The sequence below is a fragment of the Podarcis muralis genome, chromosome 3 (assembly GCF_964188315.1).
Source record: "Podarcis muralis chromosome 3, rPodMur119.hap1.1, whole genome shotgun sequence".
In the NCBI taxonomy this organism is placed as follows: domain Eukaryota; kingdom Metazoa; phylum Chordata; class Lepidosauria; order Squamata; family Lacertidae; genus Podarcis; species Podarcis muralis.
The window spans coordinates 31,887,929-31,915,444 of NC_135657.1; the positions used below are offsets into that span (position 1 = coordinate 31,887,929).

Consider the following 27,516-nt stretch of genomic DNA (forward strand, 5'->3'; position numbering starts at 1 on the left):
CAGCTGCCTTATCTTAATAACAGTGAAAGCCAGAAACTTGTGGTTAGCATAAACCAGACTTCCTTGTGTATGCATTTGTAAAGAAAACAAAACTGTACCAAGATTGGAGGAATGGAATCTAAAATATTACAAAAATGGAAAACGGCTGAGCAAACTCCATCTGGAGCTGAGGCAAATTTACCACTTCATGAATTGATGATGACCATAAAAGGGGGACAGGAAAACCCTATTCTAGAGAGCCATCTGTTCTGGACACGAATGTGACCCCAACACAGGAGAAAATAGTACTTGGGTCTTGAGAAATATGGAATGGAATGAAAGAGAGGGGATGATGAAGAAGAAGAGTTTGGATTTGATATCTCACTTTATCACTACAGGAAGGAGTCTCAAAGCGGCTAACATTCTCCTTTCCCTTCCTCCCCCACAACAAACACTCTGTGAGGTGAGTGAGGCTGAGAGACTTCAGAGAAGTATGCCTAGCCCAAGGTGACCCAGCAGCTGCATGTGGAGGACCGGAGATGCGAACCCGGTTCCCCAGATTATGAGTCTACTGCTCTTATCCACTACACCACACTGGCTCTGATACAATAGTTTGTTTAAGCAGTCAGTCCCCCGGAGCCACCGTTTGCTAAATAATGAAGATGCCTGTCTTAAGACAAACATAATGTGAAACTGTAGTTTCTCACAATAGAATAGTTTAGTGATAGAGCACATACTCAAGTCCCAGTTTCAGTCCCTGAATCTCCCAAGTTATAAGAATCATGTAACTGGTGATGGAGAAAGTGTATTTCCGGCAGAAATCCTGGAGAGCCCCTGCCAATTAGGATAGACATAACGGGAGTGAGGTGGTCGGTTTTGGTAACACCTTTGTACCAGTTGCAATAGTTTCCTGTGGATTTCTGAGCACAATTTAAAATGCTCAATTTCAGCCTTTAACACCTTAAACAGTTTGGGCTCAAGCTATTTGTTGAATCACTTGCACACGTATCAGGTTTCTTGCACATAGAGGCTTAAAATGGAGGCCCTTGTGTATCTGTGAGGTTGGTAGCCACAAGGAAGCAGAATTTCTTTGCCTCACACCTTTGGCATTCCCTGCCAGTGCATCTACCACAGGCTGCCATGCTTCAAGGGTTTTGGGACTAGCTGGCTTATTCTTTTTGTTAGCTGAACTATGGTCACTATTGCTGTGGGGGAGTGTTGGTTGACTGTATTAGCTTTTACTTTGAGAGGTTTTGGTGCTTTTTGTATTTTTATGGTTGTGAGCCACCTTGGATTTGCATTGTCCCGAAAGGCAGCCTAGAAATATTTTAAAATAAATTAAACTGAATTAAAATTAAATTAACACTATTTACTTACCGGGCTTCAAATTGAGCTGAAGGAATTAAAAAAGAATATACTGTATGCTGCTACTTCTTAACAGAGAACCTATTGTGAGTTGTACCGGGACGCGGGTGGCGCTGTGGGTTAAAGCCTCAGCGCCTAGGGCTTGCCGATCGAAAGGTCGGCGGTTCGAATCCCCGCGGCGGGGTGCGCTCCCGTCGTTCGGTCCCAGCGCCTGCCAACCTAGCAGTTCGAAAGCACCTTCGGGTGCAACTAGATAAATAGGGACCGCTTACTAGCGGGAAGGTAAACGGCGTTTCCGTGTGCGGCTCTGGCTCGCCAGAGCAGCGATGTCACGCTGGCCACGTGACCCGGAAGTGTCTGCGGACAGCGCTGGCTCCCGGCCTATAGAGTGAGATGAGCGCACAACCCTAGAGTCTGGCAAGACTGGCCCGTACGGGCAGGGGTACCTTTACCTTTACCTTTATTGTGTGTTGTGTTTTCCAAGCAAGCAAGTAACCAAGCTTAGAAATCCAAAAATAATGTACTGCAAAATTTACTCTATTCTTCACCTAACAAGAAGAGCTTAATTTTTATTATTTTAGGTACCTTGCATTGAATTTCTGTAGAATAATTTGTGTAAAGGAGGTTGGGTGGGGGAATAAAATCCTAGCAACATTAGGCTTCTACCAGTGATTGACAGGAGGTTTGCTAGGTAGTGGGTAGAAACTGCCAGTTGCAAGTTGTGAGTTACAAAGAAGGTGGATTAGTAGGCTTCTACTACTGATAATTAATCTATATAGTAGCATATGACGGTCCCAGGTAAGTGCAGATACCTGCAGCGCTTAAAATTAAAATAGATGGGGGCTGCAATCTTAGACAGTAAGCCCCACTGTCCTGCCAACCTAGCAGTTTGAAAGCACATCAAAGTGCAAATAGATAAATAGGTACCACTCCGGCAGGAAGGTAAACGGCATTTCCGTGCGCTGCTCTGGTTTGCCAGAAGCGGCTTAGTCATGCTGGCCACATGACGGCTGTACGCCAGCTCCCTCGGCCAATAAAGTGAGATGAGCGCCGCAACCCCAGAGTTGGCCACGACTGGACCTAATGGTCAGGGGTTCCTTTACCTTTTTTTAAAGCCCCACTGAGCATTCTGAAATTTACTCTGAGTAAATTTTGTACTATGGGGATTGGTGATGGAGAGACAAATGAGCTAGATATTCTGCATAGAACGCAGTGTCCAGAGAAGCTTAGGTGTTGGAACCCTTAGGGCTGCAAATAAAGGCTTGGGAAATGGTGGTATCTAGTTAGAAACTCAAAATCTAGATAAATCATTTATTTGCTGGCTACATCTACTCCTAACATCCATGCTTACTAGAAACTGCCATTTTGTGGTAGCTGTTTCTGATAAACACCTACATCTAATTTTGTTCCTTTAGGGCAAATCCAAGGCATTACTTTTCGTACTCAGGAAACGAAACCAAGATTCTTCTACGCCTGTATTTGCATTGTGAAAATCATTTACCACATGTTAGGTATTTCTAATACATATAAATAAATGGGTTGGGGGGGAGTTAGCATGAGATGCTAGGCTGATTAGTGTGAGTAGTCATTATTCGGGGCTGAGTTCTCTCCTCAAGATCCCTAGAACTTAAAAATTTATGCAGCGAAAAAGTGGGGTCCATCTTGTTTTTAGGTCATGAGCATATAAATGCATGCAGATAAACTTGTATGTCACCATGCAGTACACAACATGCCATTTCATACTCTCTAGCTGCTGGGACATAATCTTGACTTTTAAATTGGCGGTGGACAGGCTTTTGCAGAATAAATGAATAAAGTAGGCAGGGTAGAGCCTTCAGCCGTGTGTAATGAGTCTTGGGAAGCTATATTTACAAAAACGGAGTTTCAAACTTGTACCTATTTTTATCTAAGAAATGCAGGAGAGTAGTGGCCAGGATGTTAGAGTTCAGTGCTATGCCTTAGGCCTTTGCCCATCTCTTGTATAGCAAAAGCAAAATAAATTCTGCAAAATAAGCCATTATTTTCTCAGTTTCTTGCTTCGGGTTATTTGTTTTAATGCAGAAGGTACCTACTCCAGAGTTTTGACTCTGTGGGTAGCAGCTATGCCAACTACTTTTGTTTTCTGCTTGATCAGGTAGAATGGAGCATAGACACCAGAGCCAAGAGATGCAAAGCACACATGCTTTGCTCGAAATCCCCAAGGGCTTAATCTGCAGACTATTGCAGACCTTATCAAGGTGCATAGAATGGCAGTGTGCCCAAGCTCCAGTTTGTTCATGAGATCTGTTCACCAGAGGTAAGATGGCAGAAGTGGGTCTCCTAAGGCGGGTAGTGCTGAACCACAGTTGCTCTTTTTAAATGATTCTGGTTTAAGGAGTTGCTTACCCCTACTCCGCTTACCAGAGGCCTCGTGTTCTTCTTGCCTTTCCCCACCACATTTCTGAAATACTGGGAGGGGCCTAGGATGGGCAACCACTAGGAGCAATGTGCTACATTCCACACTGGCTGTCCATTCTCTCCTGCACTGTCTCCTTTCAAGGCTCTGACAGAGCCCATTGACAGTGTTATATACTGAAGTTCTCACCCTGGGCCAGCAGGGGGATACTGTAGATAGTTTTCACTCAGGCCCACATATGCAAATAAGGGATTGAAAGTGATGTTCAGTGATTGGATAGTTACAGAAAGTTGTTACAGTTGCGTGGTACTGGAGCTCTATATAAGCAGGCTGGCTGAACCCTTCAGTTCTGTTCTGGCCTGTGAATAAGCAAGAGCTGTTTGAAGAATCGCTGTGTCGTCTAATATGTTCACCCACAACTTAACAGACAGCATTGGTAATGCGTCCATATTTGTAATGGCTTTAAATGAAAAAAGCCTGTTTGGAGCTTTAATTGACAGCAACCCATAAGCAAGTAAGGAAAGGGGAGTCTTGCTTGACTCCTTCCATCCCTGCTCTGCTTGTTTATGAGCGTGGCCCCAGTTTCTAGGCTATTAGGTCAAAAACCCTGGTAGATTTATTTTTTATTTATTGCCTTTGAATCCCACCTTTCCTCCAGGGAACTCAAAGTGTGCACAAGTTTTCTCTTTCTCCCCATTTTATCTTCACAACAACTCTGCAAGGAGGGTAGGTTAGGCTGGGAGTGAGAGACTGGCCCAAGGTCACCCCATGAGCTTCATGGCTGAGTGGAGATTTGAATCCTGGTCTACCAGGTCTTAGTCCAACACTCCAACCCCACTGGCTCTCTAGATCTGCTTCCTATTGTCATAACAGTTTAGCCCTGGAAGAGGATCAAAGAACATCATGCTTTTGCAAAAAGAAAGGGGAAGATTGGGATAAAGAAGAAGAAATAAGAAATAATCTGTACAAGAATCCTACTGAATGGGCAAATGGAGCATTATGGGGTTGGGGTAATATTTCCCCCCTCCCTAATTATAATTCTGGTGGCTGTTCCTGTGCTGTGTGTGACATTGGTGTGCACAGCAACACGCAGCTAGCCCAAGTAATAGCAGGCCCTTCACTAGAAGGCTGCAAAGTCAGTGCAACCTTCAGCCTGTCTAGTGAGAATAAAAATGAAGCTTAGATAAATGTGCACACACAAAGCATTTTACTGGAGGGAAAAAAAGTAATAATTTTAAACGCAATGTTTAAAATTTGAGTTTTAAAGGCACAGTTGGGACTCGTTCCCTAGCAACGGTTCGCATCTAATCCTTGTGAATGATGCCAACGTTGTAAAAAAGCTGCCCTGAAGAATAAAGCGAAGGGAAGGAGGCTAGGAAAAAAGCTGGTTGGGTACAAGGAATTGTGAGAATCTTTCAGAGTTTGACAGGCTCTGCCAATGCAGAGAGGACAGGAGTATTACTTGTTAATAGGCAGCTGAAAGCCAGTTCACACAACCATTATGGCTACTAGCCATGAAGGCTGTGTTATATACCTCCGTTGCCAAAGGCCATATGCCTCTGAACATCAGTTTCTGGGGAGCCCATGTGGGAAGAGTTCTGCTTATGGGCTTCCCATAGGCATCTGGTTGGCCACTGTAAAAACTGGAAGCTGTGCTAGATGCATGTTTGGCCCGATCACACAGGGCTTTTCTTACGTCCTGCATTGAACTGCCCCAGTTGGCACCTGCTTCTTATTTGTTGGCTGCAGGCCGTGCCACTCCTTCTCCATGAACAGCAGCTTCTGTGCTGCTGCCCACCTCACACCGAAGTTGGCTTGCAGTGGTGCAAAGAGCCTACAGCTTCTGTTTGTGGTGTACATTTGTGCCTCAAGACTGGAACTGCCACTGGCGAATATTCTTTTTGATGCATTCATTTATCTGGGGGAGAACCAAGTGCACCACTTTGAGCTCCTTGGAGGAAAGGCGGGATATAAATTGGGGGGAAATAAACATATATAGCACTGTTCTGCCAATGTGTTCAAGGCAGTTTATAAGCTAAAATAACAGCATGCAAACTGACAGACACAATACAAAATGGGAAGCAAACACACAGAAGGCTGTGTGTTTATTTCAGTTAATACATATATAATCACAATTACAGGGTGTAGGTATTAGGGGTTTGCGTTATGGTTTCATGGAAGGCATAAGCTTTGAGGAGGGAGTTAAAAGAAGCAAGAGGAGGCATCACATAATTTTTCCAAATGAAAGTGTGGAGTCATTTGAGAACAAGGAGAGCTTCAGACAGCTGAGGATGGTGGGGCTTAAAGAGAGAAGGCCATGAGAAGAGATAGATCTTGATACAAAAGTAGAGAACAGTGCTGTGAAGATCTTACAGCTCAGGTGTTGCACAACCATTATATTATCACCTGTGTTAATGGTTATAGTTGCACAACAGTGATTGAAGAAGGCCAGCTATCAAAGGGCAAGGGTTAGGATTGATTTGTGAAAACCAAGTAGAGAGCTCCTCGTTTGCAGCGCTGTTCACGTTTCACTGCAGCTGTTGCAAGTGTACGGTGAAAGGGTGTACGAAATGTGAATTGAGTTGCAAACTCCGTGGGAGGTAGGGATGTGGGAGAAATTCAATTCAGCTCATATTTAAAGGCGAATCTCTCAAATCTGAACTTTCCAAAACAATGTGAGAGCTGAAATGCAACCATTCTTCCAAATTGACACTTACTCGAATTTTGCAGTGCAGTTCTCCGACCGACCATTGTTCAGAAAAATGCATATATCCAGTTAACGTGATCAAAAAATGAACCTAGTAGTGGAAAATAGCATAGAAATGCATTATATTAGGGGAAATTGCTTGCAGAAATGTACACATTTGTCAAAACTGCATGCAAAAATATACCGTATTTGTGGGCTGTGAGTGGAGGAAACTGACAGAAGGGCCCCCAACTTAGCTGATATAAAAGGTTTACAATCCCCTTGCCTTGTAGACACTGATATGAGTTTCTAGCCAGGTTACAGTTGTTTTAGGCTGCAAAGGGGGTCACAAACTACCTTCATCTGGCTGTAGGAGATCAGGGGAAAATACATTGCTACAGAGGTTTCTGAATTTAGATACAGAAAAGTCCAAACATTATAAATAGCTGTGTACACTGGTTGCTAATAATCCACAGCATTTGGCAAGCAAAACTTTATCTTTTTTCCGAAGGGAATTAAGGACTTTGAAGGGTGGGCTACAAATCTTTAAAATGTTACAATATTATTTGGGTCATAATTATCATTCAAACTGCTCCCACCTGAGACCGTTGAAGCAGTAGATAATGGACACAACCTTTACTATTTAAAACTGTAGATTCTCATGTAACACTAAACCCTAGTTCAGTGCTATGTGTTCAAGCTGCAACAATTTTGAGTGAAGCACTGGGTTTGTGCACTCCTATCTCATCTTCGGTCTGAGTATACCTGAAGGAGCGTCTCCACCCACATCGTTCTGCCTGGACACTGAGGTCCAGTGCCGAGGGCCTTCTGGCGGTTCCCTCACTGCGGGAAGCCAAGTTACAGGGAACCAAGCAGAGGGCCTTCTCAGTAGTGGCACCCACCTTGTGGAACACCCTCCCACCAGATGTCAAAGAGAAAAACAACTACCAGGCTTTTAGAAGACATCTGAAGGCAGCCCTGTTTAGGGAAGCTTTTAATGTTTAATAGACTATTGTATTTTAATTCTGTTGGAAGCCGCCCAGAGTGGCTGGGGAAACCCAGCCAGATGGGCTGGGTATAAATTATAAATTATTATAATATTTTTATTATTCCTGTGTGGCCAGGAGAAGCACTTTGCTAGCATTTAGATTTATTCCTGGCTTGCTACATACAAACCAGAGATTGACCCGATTTTGTAATAAACCACCGTTTTTAAACAAGACAACTTCAAAACATGGCTTCTAAATTTGGCTTATTTAACTCTGATACAGCATGATCTCTGGTGACAACTACGGTATTTGGGATTCTTTGAAAGTGAAACCAAACACTAGCAAAGTCCTTGAGGCCGAGGCATTGTTCCAGCTTGTGCCTGAAGCACTAAACCAGAGATACCCAGATTGGTGCCCTCCAGATGTTGTGAACTACAGCTCCCATCAGCTCCAGCTAGAATGACATGGTCAGGTATGATAGAAGTTGTGCATTAGTTTAGTGATGTATAATTTCATGGTTCTTCCTAATTGGTTGCTCTGCACACCAGCTGTTCTCTGGTGTATGCTATGAATTCAGAAGGAAAGGTCCAGGAATTAAGAAGTGGGTGTTGAGCTATTGGTAAGTGCTTCCTTGAGTGGACTAGCCCTTGAGTGCTGTTCTTTGTCCTCTTTGTCTCTGAAGCCCCACTGACATCAACTAAAATTTAGTGTCTTCAGTCCCATGTTGTCAAACATTCTTCCAGCAGAGGTTAGGCAGGCATCTTTGATGCTAATCCGAACTGACATTTGATCCAATTAAGCTTTAAAAATTGGGTTTGTAGGGAAAGATTGGGGCGGGGGAACCACATGCTTGGACATGGAGCGTTAAGATGCAGACCTCTGCATGGAAAGAGCAGAGGACAGGTAAGTGTGAATAAACCCCAAGGAAAGTTCCAGGGGCGTTTGTAGGGGGTGGCTCATGATTAATTCTTAGTTCTTTTGTGGTACACTTTGAGTGTCTGGCCCTTCCCCCTGTGTTTGGAAATGTTTATTTTTTAAAGCTTTGTTTAAAAGGCTGGGTGTACTGGAAAACACAAAACTGCTGAGACCATGGCAGCCAGCAATCTTGATTTCCTAGAGGTCTATACATATAAATTAGCACATACAAATTCTATGAAACTTTGTGTTGTTGGCCTATGACCCTGACTCTTTAAGTACCCAGCAACCTTCTAGGCAAGCTGTAACACAATTTTCCATTTTAGCCCTTGAAAGTATGAAATCTGAGTGTGTTCTAGTCTGTACCAAAGCCAAGACACTTTTATTGGTGACATTGTCCTAGTAGCACTGATGCATCTATGAACTTTACTTGGAACAGGCAGATTTTTCTGTAGAACATAATGTGCATTAAAATTAAGGTAACATTTCAGAGCTACATTTAGGGATTTTTTAAAAAAAAATTCTTTTGAATGGCAGCTTTTGCTATCAGATCAATCTCTGTAGCAGATACGGCTAAAAATACTCGTCAGCATGTGTGTAGAATTTTACAATGCAGGGATACAATGCTGCATCTAATATAACAAGTAGAAGTCTACTTGGTGTGTTTGTGTGTGTGTGGTTGTGGTGGTCAGATGGGAAGAAAATATCCCATTCTGTTCACAGAACAATAACAAAAATGCAGTTGAATTAACTTCAGCGCCATGGTTATTTGATATTTACATTCAGCCCTAGAGCAACTGCAGAACAATTCCAACCCCCTCACCCACCCTGGAACCTTAGAGTGAAGGGCAGGTAATAAATTAATAATAATCATCAGTGCTTTTTTACTAAAAAATAATAATATATGTTTAGGGATACTCTCATTTTCCTACTCACATTTAAATACCGCCCCTCATTGAGGCCAAACTTAGATTCACAAAATGTTTAGGGATAGGCGTACCCCCAGAAAAAAGCACTAATAATAATAATAATATTAATAATAATAATCAAGTTGCAAAGTATTTAGGAAAATAGCTAGATTCACGTGTTACCCTTGGTATTTGTAGCCACATCCTTTCTGATGCTGCCTTACCTTTCACATCTATGTGTGTAGATCTGAGCCAAAATGGGCGTGCATGCCACGCCTTTTTCTCAGTCTCCCTGTGAAATGTGTCCCTTTTTATGGTGACTTCACACATTCTTTTTGGAAAGGGTGCAAAACAAATTGTGGAGTGGCAGGGGTCTAAGGGCAGAGAAGGTGGAATGTGTCCCCATCGTTGATGCCACTAAGCGGATTCTCCTTCACCTTATTTAGTTGTACTTAGGTGACTAACTGAATCAAAATGAAAGTTGGTCATCTGCACTGTGTTTCTTTCAATGGGATGTGCATCCTCATTTCATCCAACCTGTCACTGGTTGATAACTATGTGTGACTAGAGTAGGCGGTGAAACTACCTCTATAATCTAGCATGGCAGGGAGCACCAGCCCAGTTGCTTGGGCTTTGGGAATGCATTCCTTCTGTTCTTCCTCCCAAACTTGGACATGAGGGACTGTGGGAGGGTTATTAGTCTACTTAACTTTTAGAAGACATCTGAAGGCAGCCCTGTACTGGGAAGTTTTTAAAATGTTTGATATTTTACTATGTTTTAGATATGCTGCAAGCCACCCAGCCAGATGGGCGGGGTATTATAATAATAATAATAATAATAATAATAATAATAATAATAATAATAATAATACAGTGGTACCTCGGGTTACATGCGCTTCAGGTTACAGACTCCGCTAACCCAGAAATATTACCTCAGGCTAAGAACTTTGCTTCAGGATGAGAACAGAAATTATGCTTCGGCGGCGCGGTGGCAGCAGGAGGCCCCATTAGCTAAAGTGGTGCTTCAGGTTAAGAACAGTTTCAAGTTAAGAACGGACCTCCGGAACGAATTAAGTACTTAACCCGAGGTACCACTGTAATAATTTGTCCTCAGTGACATCATAGTATAGCTGCACTGTGGGCAGTCTGGCCAATTGGATTTACTTTCGGTAACTTTGACGTAAGTCTAATTTTAATATTTTAGATAATGAAGAGGTTAATGAATGAGAAGTGATATCAAATATTAAAACACATTTGCTCTGGATTATGCAAAAAAACAACAACCCAGGTATATACCATTCAAATGAAAGGAAGGTAAACCAGGTACATAAAAGTTGTATATCTGTATTTCAGTCTGCATCCTGCAAGATGAATTTCTATTCCAGACATTTTGTTTTGACCGCTAAACAGTTGTATACTGTTAAATGTTCATACAAATGGAACATTCCTATAGCTGCGATTCTATCCTTCTTTTTAGCATGCCCAACAATGGATCCCGAAGCATATCTTAATTTTTTCATTAATCAGTTTCCATTCAGTGTTGAAATTCTTCTAGGAAGTCAAGCCAGATATATTTATGAATATGTACAGTACAGTTTGTCCGGTGCTGCTGATAACGGTCAGGCTTATAATGACCTCTGGCTTTAAATAAAGAAAACAACTGATAAATATCTGCCCCCTCTATTTTGCTTGAGTTTCCTTAACCCTAATAGGAAATATTCATTTCATGACAATCCCCTAGAATGGGTTGTCCTTTTTTTGTTGGTTTATATTGGAATATGTTACATGGATTAGTCCTAGACTGGGCTGCCTAACAAGCAAGCATATACTTTCCCCCTGTGTGTATGTATGTGTCGGTGCATTTTTGTACATTAATATTTTTTCTTAGTCTCATGTTTTACTAAATGACTTGCCTTTCAAGTGGCCTGGGCAGGATCCTAAAGTTGTAAAGCTTCTAGTACGTTTTAGGCACAATATAAAAAACAATGCATAGATGGGTTTTTCTAAGATAATGTTTGTGTAGGTTCCATAATTTCTGAGCTTCCAGTGTAGTGTGTCCTCAGGGGGAATGGGGTACATACTGGAATAGCCAGGAGAAAAATGGTTCTCAGTGCACAGGATAGATCTCCTATAAAGATTGCATATATAGGTTTTTGGTTTGGGGGTGGAGGGGAAGCTTTGTAGGCAAGATGGAATCTTTGAGTGTCCTATAGGGTATTTCACAGTCAGTAATTAATTCAGGCAACCTTAAAGCAGATCCTTCATAGGAAGAAACAAAGGAATTACAACCTTATTTTTTGTGTTGCTGATTCTTGAGGCTGGGGGTTCTTTGCAGGAAAGACTTCCTGGTGTAGAAACGATTAAGCATCTTCTCTTGCAAGCCCCCCCCCCCCCCCATTCACATGACATTTCTGCAAACACAGCATGTTTGCCAAGATATAAAGTTCTGCCCTTGAGCAATTTCTTAAATCTACACTTTAATATTGATCCTGTATCTAAGAATGCCCTTTTCCAATGCCCTTTTACCTTAGAAATTAACTCTCACTTTTTAAAAAGTACTTGCATAAAATAAAAGCCTTTATAAGACCAGTGGAACTCCAGTACCGATAACATAAATGAATGCTTTACAGTTTTGAACGACTGGGACTACAGTTCCTAGTATCTTGCAGAATCAAACTGATGTGCACTGAGATTTTCATCTCTAAAAGTTGATCTCCTAGGCTTAGTCACTAAGTCTGAGGCTGTTCACTTCCAAGTCTTTCTGATCTTACGGGCCATCAGGGTTGCCATACATCCAGAATTTTCCGGACATACCCAGAATACTGCAGTCGGAAGCATTGTCTGGACAGAAAGCGACAAAAATGTCCGGGGAAAATCCAGACTTATGGCGACCCATGTCGGCAGTGCCGTTTTTGCAGATTTTAATTTAAAATAGCTCTAAAAGTCAGTTTTGTTTGCGATTTTGCAAAAAAAATCAACAACTTTTGCATTCAGATTTTCACTTTGTCAAATATAGCAACCTTAAAATAATGCATCTACTCATACTTCTTAGGAATCAAAAGCCCAGAGGTGAGTTGTTCAAGAGTAGAATGCATCTGCCCACCTTTCTTTTCTGACTCTTCCCTGTAAAAGATGAAAACCAATATTGGGGACAGAGAATCTAAGATATAAAAAGATTGAGAAGTTTCATGGGGGATGTAGAAGGTCTTGGAAGGTCCACACAAAAGTGGATTGCTGCACAAATTAAAAGTAAACGTAAGCTAGCACCGTGGAAGCATAGGTCACACCCTGTGTGTATGAAACTAAAGTGTGTATTAATATTCTTTATATTAGTGAGTTGACTTTTTCCCAGCCAGGGTGGGTTGGGGCATTGCGCTGGTTGTCCAATGCATTGAAAAAGCCTCATTTAAAGTGCTTATCTATAAAGTATTTCTAGGACTGCCTTTACCCACATGAACCTAGATGCAAAGATCTTCATTGGAAGCCTCTGAGTCTTCCCATCTTCTGACATTAGACAGGGCAGCACTGGGGAGGCGGCCTTTTCAATTGCGGTGCTCTGAATGCAGAATGCCTCCCTAGGGAGGCTTGACTGGTGCCAAACTTGATGTTCCTACAGTGCCAGGTGAATGCTTTTTGATTTCCCCAGCCCTTCCAGCATGCCATCCAGTTATACCTTGAGACAGTTCAGTTCTGAAAGGCGGCCTGTAAATATTTCAAATAATAAATTAAATATTAATGTTGCTGGCAATTTTTTTTTTTACTGGCTCTGCTATTTTTTTTTTGGTTAACATTTTTGGAAGGGTTTTTTTAACATGGCTCCTACATTATTTTTGGAAACAGCTTTGAGCATTATTAAATGGAAGGGGGCATGTAAGTGTGGTTGTTTTTAAAGCAAGTAGGCTATTAGAGCAAAACTGTAAAACAGTGTGCTCATAATCAGAGCAGTGGGATGTCTGTCAGTAGAAAACGATTGAGGTCTGTGGGCTATAAAAAGGGAGAAAATAGAAACAAGCTCCTTTATCAGCAGTGAATTGTAATAGGACAGACATTTTGGGATCTGATGGCTGTGATGGGCTATAAGCCATAGAATGTCATCTGGGCTGTTAGTTTCATGAAACAGAGACATTTAGATGGCTGATAATAACCACAAAGGGGCTGCAGGGAAGGCATTGCTCTCATGCAGAAAAGCAGATACAGGAACCATCCTTTAGATTACATGCTCTGGAAATGGATCTCCTATCATTAATTCTTCTGTGTTTCATTGTTGCTGCCAGCTGGGCTGTTAACTTTTGGGAGAAGAAGCTTTGCTTTAACAACATACTGATGCGGCTTCTCTAAAAGTCCATGGCCGTGCCTAATACCCACCTCTTTGTTGTTTTCCTTTTAACCCATGTTTTTCCTTGCTAACGTAGAAAAAAGGAAGAGTTACCAGGTGGCATATTTTGACCGGAAGTTCTTGGTTGTACTTCTTTTTGGACTTGGAATTCTCCCACCACATGGATTTGGGATTTATCTCAAGTGAAGAAACTCAGAACATAGTAAGGTTTTAAGATCAAGAATTGCATCTAGAAATCACTGCCATGGGGGTGAGGTACCTCAAGGCTGGGGGCTGAATGTGGCCCTCCAGACTTTTCTATCTGGCCCTTGGGACTCTGTCCCAGCAGCAACCCTCCTCTAGGGCAGCCCACATTGGGCCTGCCCCACACCTTGCTCAAATGCTTTTTCCTGTCATCATGTGCCCTTGCACTGTCATAATGTATTTTACTTACCCAGCTGCGTATATAAACCTCTGGTTTGTATTTGAGGTTTTTTGCATGGCTGGACTGTAGCCTCCTGAACAAAAGTACAGTGGTACCTTGGAAGTTGAATGGAATCTGTTCTGGAAGTCCATTAGACTTCCAAAACATTTGGAAACCAAGGCACAGCTTCCGATTGGCTGCAGGACCATCGGAAGCAGCGGAAGCCGCGTCAGACGTTGGGGTTCCAAAGAACGTTTGCAAACTGGAACACTCACTTCTGGGTTTGCGGCGGGGTGTTGTTGTCTGGGCTGCCCAGGACCTCCATATACACTGCCTAGGCTTGTGCCCCGGGGAGGTCACTTTAGTGCTGTTAGTACAGCAGTTTGACTTCACCCCCGGAGGTGCATTCCATTGTCGCTCGACACAGATGGATCGCCACCACAGCAACAACAAAGAACTATCTCTTTTCATGCCATTTTCTTTCAGGAATGGATAATTTGCTGACTCCAGGACTATTTAGATGCTCATTCTTTTCCTGCTCTCCTACTCTCTCTCGCTCCTTACAACTCTCTCTTCAACTAGAGTTGAAGCTCTGGGGGAGGCTGGAAGCTGGAGGTCATGCTGAAAAGCAATGGCTGCTGCTGCTGCGCTATCCTGTGCATCCGCTGCTGGGCAGGGAGGCTGAGCAGCCTAAACAAAGGCCCACTGTGCCTTTGGTGTCTTTGAGGCTTCCTCCGCTCTCACCGAAATCCTCTTTGGGCTCTGTGGAGGGTCTCCTCGTGAGCCACAAGGGCTCTCCAGCACTCTCCTGCTATTTCCTGGTTTGGATTTATTTATTTATTCATTCATTCATTCCCCAGTGCCACACATATACATGATCATTGCGCAAGTCAATCACACATAAGTGTGTGTGTGTGTGTGTGTGTGTGTGTGTGTGTGTGTGCCTGTATTCAGTATGTTCAGTTCTGACATTTAGTGTAAAGGCTTCTGCTATACAACTTATATTAACAGGGAATTCAAAATAACTCAATATCAATATTTGCTTTTTGAAGGGACATAGGGATGAAGCCAGCAGAAGCATAAATTCTGAAATCTTCATTCAAACTTTGGATTATTTATTTTAATTCTTTCTAGCATTTCTCTTTCACCTTTACATTACATATTTATTTTAAAAAGTGCTCAAGGCTGCTTGTGTGTGAGGAGACAATGAGGCACAGGGTACGGCTCCATTCCAAAAAAAACCCCACTGTTCTCTGTTTACTTTTGACTGATTTTGTTTTAAGAAAGACACCTAGATTTATATCAAACAAACCCCCGGAAAGAGGTTTTAGTATCAACACCTGGAATCCATCACATCTTTTCGGGTACTTTTTTCTTCTTGGGTCCCTCCCCACTTTCCACTCCACCTAATAATTTCTTTTTATCTGCATTTCTTATGGCACTGACTCTTAGAGATAATAGAACCATAGAATTGTAGAGTCGGAGGGGAACACCATGGTCATTATTCCAACCCCCTGCAATGCAGGAATCTTTTGCCCAACGTGGGGCTTGAACCCATGGCCCTGAAATTAAGAGTCGCATGCTCTGCTGACTGAGCTATTAATGTTTTCACTCAGTTTGTGATGTGCTTTCCTTATGCACATCCCTATGCCATTTATGAAGGCCTCCTAAGTGATTTGATAGCAATCCCTGAAAAGAGCAAACTCCAGTCAAGCCCTTGACTGATAGTTTGGAGTACAAACCTTGGACCAATCAAGAGGAGTTAACTGTTGCAAATAACCTTCAGCCACCAGATAGACTACTTTCAGTCAAGAGCACGGTCAGTTTTGGAGTGTCTCTGTCAGTGCCTCACAGTACAGTGGACCCTCGTGTTATGTACCACACTCCTTACGAACGCTTTGGGTAACAAGCTCCGCTAACCCGGAAGTAGGTCTCCTGGGAGCAAACTTTGCCCTGGGGTGCGAGTGGAAGTCGCGCGGCGGCGGTGTGGCAGCAGCGGGAGGCCCCATTAGCGAATGTGCGCCTCAGGTTAAGAACGGACCTCCGGAACGAATTAAGTTCGTAACCGGAGGTACCACTGTAGATAATACCTGAGAGATCTGTCTGTCAGTGCAGTGATAGTTATTAGGACATCCTTTTTCAGCCATAAGTGGCCAGGAAACAGCAAATATAGGGAATGTTCCTATATGGTAAGTTAATAAAAACAATACGGGACGCAGGTGGCGCTGTGGGTTAAAGCCTCAGCGCCTAGGACTTGCTGATCGAAAGGTCGGCGGTTCGAATCCCCGCGGCGGGGTGCACTCCCGTCACTCGGTCCCAGCGCCTGCCAACCTAGCAGCTCGAAAGCACCCTTGGGTGCAAGTAGATAAATAGGGACCGCTTACTAGCGGGAAGGTAAACGGTGTTCCGTGTGCTGTGCTGGCTCGCCAGATGCAGCTTGTCACGCTGGCCACGTGACCCGGAAGTGTCTGCGGACAGCACTGGCTCCTAGCCTATAGAGTGAGATGAGCGCACAACCCTAGAGTCTGTCAAGACTGGCCCGTACGGGCAGGGGTACCTTTACCTTTACCTTAATAAAAACAATAATAATACTGAGGCAATTCAGGACAGACAAAAGTAAGTGTGGCTTCACACTGCACATACATCTTGCTACCACAAGATGTAGAGGATTAGCCAAATTGATAGGAAATAAGGCTATCAATTACTTCTAGTCATGACAGCCATGTTGCCTCCAGTATCAGAGACAATATGTACTATATCTATGGAAGGCAATATGGCTACTCTGACTAGTGTGCCTCTGAGTACCACTTGCTGGGGGGTTGCACTCGTGTCCAGCTCTTGGAAATATTAGGTTAGCCACCCCAGGAACAGAATTCTGGATGTGATGGGGAAACAATCAGTTGATGGAAAGCCAAACAACCCCCGTGTACACAAATCTAGATGAATGCTCCCTGTTGTATAACCTCCCTGCAAACAAATAGGAACAGGTGCTCAGAGAACGGGCATTGTATATAACCTCTGCACAAGCTTTCTGCAAGCAAATAGGGATGAATGTTCAATAAACAGGTCATCTTAAGGGGCCCTTACCATATCATCACAGCTGACAGTTGAAAGAATCTATCTTGGGGTGGGCTCATCAGTGATCAGGTAGTTCCTAGAAGTTATTTTTTTGCACAATATTACACAGTAAACGTGGGTGAGTCCAACCTTTTGAAAGATTACTTCTTCAGAGGCTAAGTGTGGCTCATCTGTACCACACAAGTGTGTGTGTGTATGCTTATGAAGCTATGTTTTTTTAGTGCTAAAACATTTGCAGGTCTACTCTCAAGCGTTATGTGGGAATGAGAGAATGCCCTGCTTGGCTCTGGATCAGCTAACGTTAGTATACTGCTAAGAATAACATTTGAAGTGCTGGTGTCTGAAAAGTTCATTAGAGCTGGAGCCAGCATACCCAAGAAAATAACTCCTCTTGGGAGGGAGTCTACTTACATGAGCTGTGTAAGGGCGACACTCGTGGAAGATCACTTTTCCTTGTGGAGGTGAGGGGAACGAACATTTATTTATATGAGTGAAGCCTTTCAGAAGAGTCTGCACCAGCTCTTGTCATTCTAGCCTGCTGTGACTGTGTGCGGAAGTAAGAACGCGAACATTTAGAACAGCAATATAACCAAACATGGTATCAAGTAGAAACTGCAGCACTGGGTCAAAGAACCAGAGAGTTGGCTCACTGCCAGTGGCTGAGTCATTCAGTAACACCTACCTCTACGTTAGCAATTAGGTGTTGCATTTTGCATCTCATTTACCTCTTTTTCCAAAGGCATAACCTCTCAATTTGTGAAGTAGTATGTTGCCTAACTGGAACCAAACAAAAACATGAATCTTTTTAAACTTCCCCATGACTTTTTTTCCTTCCCCCACTCCAAGGTATAAACAGATGTTTGTTTATGAGGCTGGTAATAATGGGACACATTTTTTAAGACTGAATTTCTATACAATTTCTATACAATATTTTTGGGCCGGTAGGTACAATATATCTCAAATTTTGATTGAGTGCTGTGGGCATCAGTCACAAAATGGCTGCTGTGGGGGGCATGAGAAAAACTATGAACCATGCCTTCTGCAATATAAAACTTATTCAGCAACTCTTCTGGTTTATCCACAGCAGGAGACACATGGCTAAGCCTCCTTGCAAAGTTTTCACATTTGCCTTTTGGTGGTGGTGGTGGGGTTCTTTAACCCACCCATACTTACTGTGTAGTATTGTGCAAAAAAATAACTTCTAGGAACTACCTGGTCACAGATGAGCCCACCACAGGAAAGATGAGTCCTTGTTGATAGAGGAAAAGGAGCAAGCTATGGAGATTTCAAGGACTTGAAAATAAAATGAAAGCAAGGAAAGTGCACTAAAGCGCAAAAGGTGGTGGGGGGGTTAGCTCCTTAGGACCCCAGTGTTTCCTATTGCCTGATGTCCAAACAATTCACCTCCCAAGCCCAACTCTGACTTCACTCACTGATCACTGAATTTCAAGTATTGTTGTTGTTGTAAATAATTGATATGCTGTCCATCTGAGTGGGTTGCCCCAGCCACTTTGGGCAGCTCCCAGCAAAAAGTAGTAAAAGCACAATATGACACCACACACTTATAAACTCCCAGGCTGCACACATGGTCATTTAGGGGCACAGTTTAAAGCAGCTTGGTCGTCTTGAATTCCTGATTCTGCCTTTAAAAATTCTGCTTTTTGTTGTTTTTCTCATGAAAATTCACCTGCATTTTAGTGCACATTTCCCCTTATATACATGTTTGTGTGCAAGTTTGCCTAATTTTGCAAAACGATTTTGACAATTAACACATTCATATGTATATTCTGGTAAAACACGCATTTTTATGTACACTTTACCCTAGTTTTTTTTGTACACATGTGTCTGGAGAACTGCACTGCAAAACTGGGAGATGGGTGGAATTCAAAGAACGGCTGTGTTTTGATTCGCTTATTTTTTCGGGAAGTGCAAATTAAGTAAATTCATATTTAAATATTAAGTGAATTGAATTTCTTCCTCCCCCCACCCCCCGCCTACAAGCAGGCCCTGCTTATAAAATGCATCATCTCACCCTTGGGCTTCTACAGCTGTTCGGTCTTGTGAAAATGAAGCCCTCAAGGATATTGTCTCATTAAAAGAAGAGTCTCCCCATCTTTTCTTCCCACTACCACCTTCCAGCTTCAATATAGAGTTGCTTTCTTCGACCTCAGCAGCTCCCACCCACTCTTTTTCTCTGCAGTGCTTCTAAACTAGCTTGAGGAGAGTTTGGAGAAAGTGGGAGTTGGAAATAAAGGCAACAGCAGGAAAAGAGGGGGGGGGGAGTGTCTTGAGATATTATACAATAGAAGAAAGCAACTTAATTTGAGTTTGCAAAAGGTTTGAGATTTTTTAAATGGGCACGGATGGCACAGTTTCCCCCCTCTCACTGGTGGGTGTTCTTAGGTAGGTTGTCTTTCTCAAGAGGCCTGGGAGACGAGCATCCACCTCCCCCAAAATTAAAGTGCTTGAAGCTTCACATCCAACACTGCTTTCACCTCTGCCTGATCACCTACCTGCCTCTCTGCTATATTAGGAAATGAGCAAAGAAGATTGGAGCCTCCTCTGATACTATTTTTCCAGGACAGTTGAATTAAAACAACAATAACCAAAAGTCATAGCAGCAATAAAGAACCTAAGGCGCTAGATTAGTCCATGTCTTCACCCTAATGTTGTGTATGTTCCTTGGATGCTTAGATATTCATGTTATCAGTAGACTGCGGATTTGATGAGTTTGCCATGGCTGAAATTTATGGAGGCAGGGGTGTCCCTTCCAGTCCATTGATTCTGCTTTTCCATTTTCTTTCCCCAGAAGTTTAAAGTGCTCCCAACAATTCCTTCAGGGTTGTTTTTTTAAAAAAACTATTGTATGTTTTGTACCACTTGTATCAAATGCACCCTATCAAAAACATGTTTCTATAAAATGTATCTTCTACGGGCAGAGTATTAACCTTTGTGAAGGAACAAAATAAAAAAATTCCTTCCAGTAGCACCTTAGAGACCAACTAAGTTTGTTATTGGTATGAGCTTTCCTGTGCTTGCACACTTCTTCAGATACGGTACTTCTTCAGATAAGTGTGCATGCACACAAAAGCTCATACCAATAACAAACTTACCCTTAGTTGGTCTCTAAGGTGCTACTGGAAGGAATTTTAAAAAAAAATTTCGACTACGGCAGACCAACACAGCTACCTACCTGTAAGTAAACCTTTGTGAAGAGTTTACCATTAAAATTGATTGTGACCAATTGACAAAGAATTCTTCATATAACCCAGCTACAGAGCTCTGTGTTTTATTAACGTGATCAAACACATTTGGGGATTCAGTTTTACCTGCAAAAGCGTTTTCCGTTCCCTGTACCTGCCAGCCTTCCCTGGTAGAGGAGGAGAGCCAAGCTGATCAGGGGTCTGGAAACCAAGTCTTATGGGGAACAGTTAAGGGAGTTACATATGTTTAGCCTGGAAAAGAGGGGATAGGATAGCCATCTTCAAATGTCTAAAGGGCTGTCACATGGAAGATGGAGCAAGCTTGCTTTCTCCTGCTCTGGAGGGTAGGACCCAAAACAATGGCTTCGTTACAAGAAAGGGGATTCCAACTAAACATCAGGAATAACTTTCTGACAGTAAGAGCTGTCTGACAGTGGAACGGACTCCCTCAGGAGGTTGCAGAATCTCCTTCCTTGGAGGTTTATAAGCAGAGGCTAGATGGCCATCTGTCATGTAATGATCTGGTTAAGATTCCTGCATTTCAGAGGGTTGGACTAGATAACCCTTGGGGATCCCTTCCAACTCTACAATTCTATATAGTTTTTTATGGTATGATTTTATTACACACACTTGATCTTAGCCAAAAGGCCAAGAAGCGATTTTATGTACCACTGTTGTAAACTGTGGTGGGTTTTTAAAAAATAAAATAAAATAAACTAGCAGTATGTAAATGAAATAATGAAATGAAATGAAGTTGGTTTGATATGTTCTCGCTTTGTTTCTCCTGCTTTCTTCCACATCCTCACTGATGCCCTTTCTTTCCACAGGGACGTTTGTGTCTGCCTTCACGGTGTTGTGTGGAGCTCGGACTGACCTCCCCGACAGGCACATCTGCTGTGTGTTCTGGTTGAACATTGCAGCAGCTCTGATTCAGATCCTCACAGCGATTGTGATGGTTGGCTGGATCATGAGTATATTTTGGGGGATGGACATGGTCATTCTTGCCAGTAAGTACAGTTGCAATAGCCTCTTTTTTCATTCTTTTTATGGGCATCCGCTTGAGGAAGTTCACCGCTTTGCTATCTGGCAACAACAAGCTAAGGCTATTATCTTGTGGTTTGTCCTGTTGGTGGGATCTGATTGCAAGGGCTAAATATAGTGTTTGCATCCTTGCCCCATCCACTCTTCTTTCTCCTTGATAAAAGGTGCATGGTTTTATCTACTCTGCTCTCCCTGTTGGGTGCAACACCAGGTTTCACAGAACTGTTTTTGAGAGGGACATACCCACCTCAAAGTGGGGCCAGAATTTTTGAGTGGGAAGAGTTCATGCTTGGAGTTCCCCACTATTTAGAGCAGGGTTTCCCAAACTTGGGTCTCCAGGTGTTTTTGGACTACAGCTCCCATCATCCCTAGCTGGCAAGACCAGCAGTCAGGGATGATGGGAATTGTAGTCCAGAAATAGCTGGGGATCCAGTTTTGGGAAACACTGATTTAGAGTGTCAGCTGGGTGCTAACGGGTGGCAGACTCCTGATTTAAAGGATGGTTAGGGACAGTGATGGCTACGCCTGCATTAGGGAGTGGTAATTAGAGGTTAATTTGCAATCTTGCAGTCCACTTTTCAGCCCCAGAGTAATCATAGGTCTCTGAACTTGACAGCTGTTACAGGGTTGCTATATTTTTATGACTGTACGGAGCTTCAAAAAGCCCATGCCCACGTTTGTTCTTCCAGAGAGCCACGGCAACACAGGTCTGCCACCCTTTCGTGTGTGAAGGTGGGTGGACAGCAACTTTTGATAAGAGACACAATGAATTAATAGAACCAATTATCTGTCTAAAACTGTGCCTGACTAAGCCTTCTGTATGCAAGCAGCTCATGTATCTTTCTTTTTCTCTTTTTAAGAAAAATGTTCATTTTGTATCACTCGTATATGTCAGCTGGAAAGAAACATATCAGAAAACAAATTTGGCCTATTAGTGAACCCAGTTTCTGCCTTCTTTCTAAGTATTTTGATCATTTCATTGGACAGGAGGTGGAAGGCCTCTAGAGGGCATGCAAATGAAGGGCTTGGCCATGCCTCTGTGCATTCAAGCATTCACTGTTTCTATTAACAATAATGAAAAAATAAGAATAAAGGACTTCTTACTCACTTTATACAATAAGGTCTCCATGGTGGAGTACAGCAATATAAAAATGCAATATTCAAATCTTGTTAAAGTAATTTACAATCAGAGAAAACAAAGTGTGTCCTAAAAATGTGTATTTCAGGTGTCAAGGGGCAGAATAAAGAGATACGATGAAAGCTATACAGTGAAGGCAGCAGATGCACCTTCAGGAAGGGAATTCCACAGTTTAGGAACTGCCACAGAAAATGCCTTCAATGGCATCCACTATGAGGGAGCATGCAATGTGGATCTACATGCTGATGTCCATGTGTGAAAGCACCACACAATGAAGTCTTCCTGTTACACTACCATTTCAGAAGGAGAATATCACATTTCAATGACTTTTTAATTTTTCATCTGCCCCTGGAAAGCTAGCAAGAAAGACGACCTTACTTTTTTTTGCACATTCTAGCTTTCTACTGGCAGGAAGTTTCTGAAATGAAGGAGCATTGAAGCTTGCTACCTACCTCACACCAACTTTCTGAAGAAGCACAGACCCAGAAATGATGCATTGTGTGAATTTCCAGCCACATGCATTTGTTTTCACTTTCTGTCTGAGAGGTAGACCTAATGTTAAGAGAATGTGCAAGAGCTGGGAAAAGGCAGCTCTGCATTGGGGCTTAAAGTTCAGCTTGATGGAACACCTGCCATTTAAGGCACCCTCTCTTCCCAAGGCTTTCTGTGATTTCAACTCAAACCATGTTGGATACTGTGACATACAACCCTCCACTTCTCAGTTATTTGCCCTTTTCACCAAGTGGTGTTGCTGTCATTGTTCTCTGTTTACAAATGGGAAGAAGAATCACACTGAAGTTTGCAGTTTCTGTACTAGCAGAGAGGGCAAGTCAACACGACCATACCTCCAATATTTCTTGAAAAAATTCTGGGGCGCCCCATAGCCACCCCAGATGGTGCCCCTGCTGCCAGCTCAGATACCATCACTGTACATGTGAAGTTGTGTTTTTTTTGCCCTAATGTGTATCACTTGCTTCCAATCAGGTGTACATAGGCTCAAGGTCTTAAAAGTGAACTTTGTGTAGTGCTCTTCTGTACCTTCTGTTTTATGTCCACTTTTCTTAACTAAAATGCATGCATGACATAGTTGTGCTGCTAAGTAAAGTTGTGCGCCATGCACCAAGTCTTATTGTCTTAGCTTGAAGTAGGCACAAGCTTTTAAATTTATAATTTTGTCATAGATTACTTCATTCATAAAAACCAAATGTAAGTTCTTGCAGTTTATGGAGCTGGGGGGAAATCTTCCAATAGTTTTGCAAGCCCACTCCTAATTGTAGTAAATTTCTGTTTAATTGCTTATCACTTTACTTTCTTGTGTTTTTCCGTTATTGATGTGCTTTGAATATTCTTGATAGTTACGTCTTTCCTTTTCTCTCTTTTTATGTTTCTTTCACGTTCTCTAAATGAACAACAAAAGTTTCACAAGGTATGTTTCTCCCACACACCTCTTTTTCTTATTTTTACTGTACACTAATAACTTAGCATTGCGTTTTCTAAGGTAAAATCCATCAGAAATCTAGAGTATAAGATGGGGTTCTCTTCCCAATTTATAATGGGGATGTGCATGTTCTACACGCTCAAATTTCTGACCCTGTGAAGTAATTTTGCTTTCCTTCACTTGGTTATATTTTACTCCCTGGTAGTAATACTTACATTTTTGTAGCTATTCTAATATGTTCAAATGTTATATGACCAAAGATTTTCTCAGATTTCAAATGTTCTTGTTGCAGACTAGTTTTTGTTTTGTTAGGAAATCATTAGAAGTGCACTGAAAGACTCTTATCATGTAACATTTGGCTCACTTGGAATGTGATCCAGTAACTACTTGCACATGGAAGAATTATGCTGGAAATAGTTAGTAGAAGTAGTAGTAGTCATGTTTTGCTCATTTAGCCTTATGTGAATTTTATCTGTTTAGTCTTAATACAAAACTTCGTAAAGAAACAAAACCATGCGGATAAAAGCAAAACATTTGTGCACTCATTGCAGTCACATAACTACGCAATGTACACCGTCTTGCACAATGATCCTTCTGAAGATGCCTTCCACTTCCTCTGTTTGATTTATACCTTCACACCAGCTCTATGCAATCCCACAGGGGGCTGGTCCCTTGGAGTCTTGTGGCTCAAAGGGACCACAAGAGTATTACTGGTATTATTTTGCATGATGGCTTTCACTTGAGTTTCAACTACAAAATAACCTGTGGGAACCTTCTTCTTCTGCCTCTCACAGGGTACAACGAACATAGGATCCCTCAGCACTTGTGATGCGGTTTGGCACCAACGAAGCAGAAAGATAACTTCGTTTTTGTCCTTCTTTTTCCTCTGTCCAGCGGAGCGGAGGTGCAGAGCGGCAGAGAGTGACCTTCACTGATCACTTTGACAGCCAACTCCACTGTGAAGGCGCTGCCCTGTGGATTTTCGGACTAGCACAGCCAATGCTCCGGCGTGACAGGCAAGCCATTCCAAAAGCGGGAGGGGAGCCATTGGCTAGGCTGAGATGTCACCGAGGAGGATGGCAATGGAGCAGAACATCAAAGGAAAGGGACCTGCTAGCTAGAGATGTTACCATTCTCTCCATCTGCAGGTGGGGAACACTTGGAAGCATTTCGCCTCCTTTGTGACTTGCTGAGGAAACGGCTCTGGTGTGAATATCAAAGAAGCAAATGAAATATTTATAGATACATTTATAGATGTAAAAGCAAAAGTTGGATGGGACAACCTGTTTCCCAAGAGACACCCCTTGACTATTTCTTGGGTGCAGGAGGGTTCAAGCTGAGGCCTTTCTTGCTCTCTTGAGTGTGTGTGTGTATGTAGTTTTTAATGGTGCTCGTTGACAATCAGTTTTCCTCAGCCCTCCTGAGATTTTGCTTGCTGCTTTTGTACGTTCTATGTCATTGTTAAGGTGATTCAGGCTCAGCTGTTTATGCATCCTGCCATCTTCTGCCTGCTGAATGCTGAAAACAAGTTTGGATCTGCTGTCAGCCAGGACGGGAGAAGCTGGCTCTTGCCAAGATCCATCATCACTCCTTGGTTTTATGAGGGTGCTTTGTTCCGGGGTGGGAGTGGGAGGCACAGTTTCTCAGATATTCTAATAACGAGCCTTTCAGTCTTGTTGTATAGTAAGTGGAGAAAGAGCGAGTCTCCCCCTACCAGCTCCCTGAGAAGACACTGCCACTAAATGTTACTGTACTCTGGAAACATGTATATACAACAGATTGCATTCTGTATCCCATGTGCAGTAGAGCTGTGGCTTCTGTCTGTTTCCTAGCTTATGTGCCCAACACTCCCAGGGTGCACACAGATAGTCTTACATATATTCTAAGCATTAATTGGGAGAAAGGAATCAACCCTGCACCTCAACATTCCAAGATGAGAAAAGGAAGAAGAAGAGTTTGGATTTGATATCCCGCTTTATCACTACCCAAAGGAGTCTCAAAGCGGCTAACATTCTCCTTTCCCTTCCTCCCCACATCAAACACTCTGTGAGGTGAGTGGGGCTGAGAGACTTCAGAGAAGTGTGACTAGCCCAGGGTCACCCAGCAGCTGCATGTGGAGGAGCGGGGACGCGAACCCGGTTCCCCAGATTACGAGACTACTGCTCTTAACCACTACACCACGCTGGCTCTCAAAAGGAAGTTAAATTTACTGTCCTTAAATCTGTGAACCAATGCCATCACTGTTTAGAGCTTCTTGGGCATTGTTTGCCCTCAGTCACCTCTAGCCAGGGCTGATCAAAACCCCTGATCTCAGGTTCAGGCTCATAAGGCGTAGATCGATTGCACTGGGGAGACCTGGGTTCAAATCCTTGCTTAGCCATGAAGGCCATTGGGTGAATTTGAGCCAGTTAAACTTTCTGCAGGTCCAGTTTTTGTCACAGGGTTGTTGTGAGCACAAGATAGAGGCAAGGGCAGTGTATGTGTGTGCAAACCATGAGTGCGACCTGAGATTTTGGAGGAAGGACAAGATAAGCATGTGATTTGTTAAATGGCTCCATGTTTTTTCCTACGTGTTTTTCCATTATGAAAATGATTAAATGAAAGGATGTTCATTTATATGGTGTTAACTTTCCTGCTGGTGGGGAAACATACCTTTTGCTTTCAGCAACTGGAAATCACTAATGGCTCTAAGGGAAAATGTAGCCAGAGTTCTGTGGGGGTTCTTTGACCGCTCAGCAATGGCACTTCTGGTTCGCCCACAAGCCAGCCAACAAGACCTACTGTGGTGCAGTGGGTCAGTGCATCTGGCTGTTAACCAGAAGGTTGGTGGTTCAAGCCCACCCAGGGATGGCTGTGGCCACGATTCCTGAATTGCGGGAGGTTGGACTAGACAGCACTCAGGTTCTTTTCCAACTCTACAATTCTATGATTCTATACTTCTAATTGTAGTTCAGCAACATCTGGAGGACCAAAGGTTCCCCACAATCTAAATTCTAGTCAGCCACCATTATTATTATTATTATTATTATTATTATTATTATTATTATTATCTATACCCCGCCCATCTGGCTGGGTTTCCCCAGCCACTCTGGGCAGCTTCCAACAAAATATTAAAAATACAATAAAACATCAGACGTTAAAAGCTTCCCTAAAGAGGGCTGCCTTCAGATGGGAACAGGTACAAAACAGACCAGTTTCTCTGACTGATTCAAGCAAGTAAATCTAACCCACAGAATGATGGGAGGAGGAGTGTGTGTGTGTGTGTGTGTGTGTGTGTGTGAGTGAGTGATGTCAGTAGCCAGTCAAAGGGGAAACTACTCCCTGCTCCGAAATGCAGTTATTACATACTTGGTCCCTGATTATGAACCAAAGCATAGTGAAAGCATTTTAAAGGATGTCATATGCATCCTATGTTAGGGTTGCATTCATAGGCATGCACAACACATTTCATTAGAGCGTGCACCCAGGTCACATTTTCAAGGCAACCTCTGCTGCTCCCTTTCAGTTCCAGTTGGTAAGATCATCAGCACCAGCGCCATTACAAATAATTACTGAAGGTAATCTGTTTCAAAAGGCGTAGAATATATCATTTATATTTATTTAAAATATTTTTAGCCAGCTTTTAAAGCAACATCTAGAATT

At 42.7% G+C, this 27,516-nt stretch overlaps 1 protein-coding gene across 3 annotated transcripts in view; it reads left to right on the top strand.

Moving 5' to 3' along the window:
* STUM (stum, mechanosensory transduction mediator homolog) overlaps positions 1–26,490 on the top strand; it is a 40,663-nt gene extending 14,173 nt beyond the window's left edge. For 2 of the 3 annotated variants that reach the window (XM_077925624.1, XM_077925623.1), the window contains exons 2-3: positions 21,085–21,264; positions 24,769–26,490. In XM_077925624.1, coding sequence (XP_077781750.1) covers positions 21,085–21,264; positions 24,769–24,809 — 221 coding nt within the window. In that variant the 3' untranslated portion in view covers positions 24,810–26,490. Of the gene's footprint in view, positions 1–21,084; positions 23,863–24,768 lie in introns of all 3 variants that reach the window. The other variant, XR_013392162.1, reaches the window with a different exon arrangement.
* Positions 26,491–27,516: the final 1,026 nt, after the last annotated feature.